A 4,400-nucleotide genomic window follows, 5' to 3' on the forward strand; every position below is an offset into this window, starting at 1 on the left:
GTGGTGGCTCATGCCTTTAATTCCAGCATTGTGGGAGACTGAGGCAGGAGGATCGCTTGAGCTCAGGAGTTTGAGACCACTGTGGCAACATAGGGAAACCCTGTCTCCACAAAAAAATTTAAAAATTACTCAGGCTTGGTGGCATGTGCCTGTAGTCCCAGCTATTTGGAAGCCTTATGTGGGAGGATCGCTTGAGCTCAGGAGGTTGAGGCTGCAGTGGGCTGTAATCGCACTCTTGCATTGCAGCCTGAGTGACAAAGCAAGACCTTGTCTCAGAAAAAAAGAAAAAGAAAAGAGAATATGTATATAAATGATATATCCAGGTGATATTAAAAGGAAGAAAATTTTGCAGTGTTTAGGAATACTTTTTTTTTTTCTTGAGATGGAGTCTCACTCTGTCACCTAGGCTGGAATGCAGTGGCGCTATCTTGGCTCACTGCAACCTCTGCCTCCCAGGTTTAGGTGATTCTCCTGCCTCAACCTCCTGAGTAGCTGGGATTACAGGCATATGTCACCACACCCAGTGAATTTTTGTATTTTTAGTAGAGGCGGAGTTTCATTATGTTGGTCAGGCTGGTCTCAAACTCCTTGTGATCCGCCCGCTTTGGCCTCCCACAGTGCTGGGATTACAGGCATGAGCCACTGTGCCCAGCTTAAAATACTTTTTCTTTTTTTTTAAACAGGAATGTATAACAGATGAGATATATTTCCTAAGGGAATGATATTTCCCTTTTGTATAATTTGGCTGTTTTGCCAGGACTTTAGAGGGAGTGGTTATGGCTTCATGCTCATTTGGTGAAATGCCATCTATTTTAATGGTCTTTTATTTTTACCTTTCTGATTATTCATTTTTTTGTTTGATTTTTAATCAGGCAATTATTACAGTTTACGTTCTCAGCATGAGAAAGCAGCCTTATATTTCCAGAGAGCCCTGAAATTAAATCCTCGGTATCTGGGTGCCTGGACACTGATGGGACATGAGTACATGGAGATGAAGAACACATCTGCTGCTATCCAGGCTTATAGGTGATTATCTAGAGTGGGGTGAGGTGGAGCAGATTTCTGTGATGTTAGGAGCCTCTAAGCCTGCAAGTTGCTAACCTTGATTCTGCCTTCTTAGCAGTCTGTCTTTTCTGTTTCTTAGACATGCCATTGAAGTCAACAAGCGGGACTACAGAGCTTGGTATGGCCTTGGGCAGACCTATGAAATCCTTAAGATGCCATTTTACTGCCTTTATTATTATAGACGGGCCCACCAGCTTCGGTAAGTCTGGTCACTTGACAATGTGTCTGATGTGGCAGGAGCTAATAATATTTTTTTCCCTTTTGATAGCTATTGTCAAATCACATGGTTTTGACTCTTGGAGACCTGAGTTTAAACTTGCTAAATGCTGTTTTGTTATTTTCATTTAGTATATTTCACTAACGGGTTAATAGTATAATTATGAACACAAAGTAATCTATTATATGGAGCATTAGGTTAAAGTCCAGTTGTTTCATAGATTTGAAGTAGTGGCATACTGGTTCCTTAAGGGAGAACTTCAGTTTCTGTAAAGTCTTTGCTCAGACTGCCTGTTCTTCTTTCTCAGACCCAATGATTCTCGCATGCTGGTTGCTTTAGGAGAATGTTACGAGAAACTCAATCAACTAGTGGAAGCCAAAAAGGTACCTTAAATTGGGTTCTGAAGAATTTGGGTGGAGATCTGCTGTTTAGATGAATGTGGGGCTATCTGTGCTTTAATTTTTCCCTTATTCTGATATAGGTACATAGGAAAGTCTGAATATTTGTACATACATAGTATGAAAGCAAAGCTGGGCCAAGATCATCAGTGGAAATGTCAGTATGTAGCCTAGACCTATCAGAACTAGTAAAAATGCCTTGCATTCTGTAAATCTGAACCTCTGGGAGGCTTGCAGGGTCTTAACCTTCGTATGATTTAGTAATGGCACATGGGACAATGGTCAAAATTACCAGTTTATTTTTTTGACAGTGTTATTGGAGAGCTTACGCCGTGGGAGATGTGGAGAAAATGGCCCTGGTGAAACTGGCAAAGTGAGTGAAAGGAGTGAAATGCTATTGATATTTCTGTGGGCTTCTCTGGGATGGTGGGTCCTGCATGCTCTAGAGCTTCCTATCTACCCATCATTCTACCGGGGTGTGGGGATGTAGCAGGATGTATGAAAGCTGTCTGCGAATGTAGCCATTTTGACCTTAGAGAATGCCACTTCTGGCTGGGCGTGGTGGTTCATGCGTATAATCCCAGCACTTTGGGAGCCCGAGGCAGGTGGATCACCTGAGGTCAGCAGTTTAAGACCAGCCTGGCCAACATGGTGAAACCCTGTCTCTATTAAAAATATGAAAATTAGCCAGGCATGGTGGCGGTTGCCTGTAATCCCAGCTACTCAGGAGGCTGAGGCAGGAGAATTGATTAAACCCTGGAGGTCGAGGTTGCAGTGAGCTGAGATTGCGCCATTGCACTCCAGCTGGGCGACAATAGTGAAACTCTGTCTCAAAAAAAAGAGAATGCCACTTCTCTTGAAGGAGGGCAGTTGCTTTCCTATTAAAGCAAGGGATCAAGAATGATTTGAAGAAAGAAATGATGAAATTTTTGTGTCAGAGCAGTGTAGGAAAACTACTTTCAATCTTAATTTCCTGATAGGGGCCAGAAAAATTAGGAATAACTCAAATAGTAGGCAAAAAGGTTCTTTTTTTTTTTTTTGAGATGGAGTTTCACTCTTGTTGCCCAGGCTGGAGTGCCATGGTGCAGTCTCGGCTCACCACAACCTCTGCCTCACGGGTTCAAGCGATTCTCCTGCCTCAGCCTCCTGAGTAGCTGGGATTACAGGTGTCTGCCACCACGCCTGGCTAATTTTGTAGTTTTAGTAGGGACAGGGTTTCTCCATGTTGGTCAGGCTGGTCTAGAACTCCTGACCTCAGGTGATCTGCCTGCCTTGGCCTCCCAAAGTGCTGGGATTATAGTGGTGAGCCACTGCACCCGGCCGCTTTTTTTTTTGGGATGGATTCTTGCTCTGTTGCCCAGGTTGGAGCGCAACCTCTGCCTCCTGGGTTCAGATGATTCTCCTGCCTAAGCCTCCCAAGTAGCTGGGATTACAGGTGCATGACATGACACTGAGCTAAATATATACAGTATTTAGTAGAGATCGGATTTTACCATGTTGGTCAGGCTGGTCTCGATGTCCTGACCTTGTGATTTGCCTACTGCAGCCTCCCAAAGTGCTGGGATTACAGGGGTGAGCCACTGAGTCATCACCCAACCCCGGCTTTTTTTTTTGAGTCAGAGTCTTACTCAAAAAGACTGGGGTGTACTGGCACAATCTGGGCTCATTGCAACCTCCACCTCCCGAGTTCAAGCAGTTCTCCTGCCCCAGCCTCCTGAGGTGGGATTACAGGCATGTGTCACAACGCCTGGCTAATTTTTGTATTATTATTATTTTTTTTAAGCAGAGATGGGGTTTCACCTTGTGGGCCAGGCTGATCTCAAACTCCTGACCTCAAGTGATCTGCCCGCCTTGGCCTTCCAAAATGCTGAGATTACAAGCATGAGCCACCTTACTCTGGGTAATCCTCGAGAATTTTTGCGAGGATGTATTATCTAGCTTAGATAGTAATGTTTATTAACTCTCCTTCCATCATTAGCAGAGTAATGATTTTAAGCTTTGATAACAGTAACTATCACATCTAATGCTATTCTAGTTGCGAGGGTATCATTTATGTCAAAATTGATACTTACCCATGTATTGTTGTTTTTTTGGTCTTGTGTACTTTTACTTTTTATCACTAAGTTGCTTTGAGATATCATTTGTACTTAAAAGACTAGTTTCTTTTGTAGGCTTCATGAACAGTTGACTGAGTCGGAACAGGCTGCCCAGTGTTACATCAAATATATCCAAGATATCTATTCCTGTGGGGTATGTATCATACCATTAGAATTATCTTGCTGTTATTATTACTGTCACCTCAGTCATTTTGCTTTCCCTTTCTAGGAAATAGTAGAACACTTGGAGGAAAGCACTGCTTTCCGCTATCTGGCCCAGTACTATTTTAAGTGCAAACTGTGGGATGAAGCTTCAACTTGTGCACAAAAGTGTTGTGCCTTCAATGATGTGAGTATCAGTTCTTTAATAAAAGGTTTGGATTTTAGGCTAGAACACAAGATCTTTACCATGCTGTGGGGGTGGAAGGAAGAATTTAAGTGGAAAGCCTACCTGCTACCAAAAATAAATTTTGCCAGGTTTGGTGGTGCATGCCTGTGGTCCCAGCTACTCGGGAGGCTGAGGTGACAGAGGACTTGAACCTGAGAGGTTGAGGCTACAGTGAGCCTCGATCACACCACTGCAGTGTAGCCTGGGTGACACAGTGAGACCCCATCTCCGAAAAA

At 43.5% G+C, this 4,400-nt stretch overlaps 1 protein-coding gene across 2 annotated transcripts in view; it reads left to right on the forward strand.

Moving 5' to 3' along the window:
- CDC23 (cell division cycle 23) overlaps nt 1–4,400 on the forward strand; it is a 29,449-nt gene that overhangs the window by 23,132 nt on the left and 1,917 nt on the right. For both annotated transcript variants that reach the window (XM_017500944.2, XM_017500945.2), the window contains exons 10-15: nt 873–1,026; nt 1,145–1,264; nt 1,590–1,665; nt 1,992–2,053; nt 3,852–3,930; nt 4,006–4,125. In XM_017500944.2, coding sequence (XP_017356433.1) covers nt 873–1,026; nt 1,145–1,264; nt 1,590–1,665; nt 1,992–2,053; nt 3,852–3,930; nt 4,006–4,125 — 611 coding nt within the window. The remainder of the gene's footprint in view (nt 1–872; nt 1,027–1,144; nt 1,265–1,589; nt 1,666–1,991; nt 2,054–3,851; nt 3,931–4,005; nt 4,126–4,400) is intronic.

The sequence above is a fragment of the Cebus imitator genome, unplaced genomic scaffold (genome assembly GCF_001604975.1).
Source record: "Cebus imitator isolate Cc_AM_T3 unplaced genomic scaffold, Cebus_imitator-1.0 Scaffold274, whole genome shotgun sequence".
Taxonomy (NCBI): domain Eukaryota; kingdom Metazoa; phylum Chordata; class Mammalia; order Primates; family Cebidae; genus Cebus; species Cebus imitator.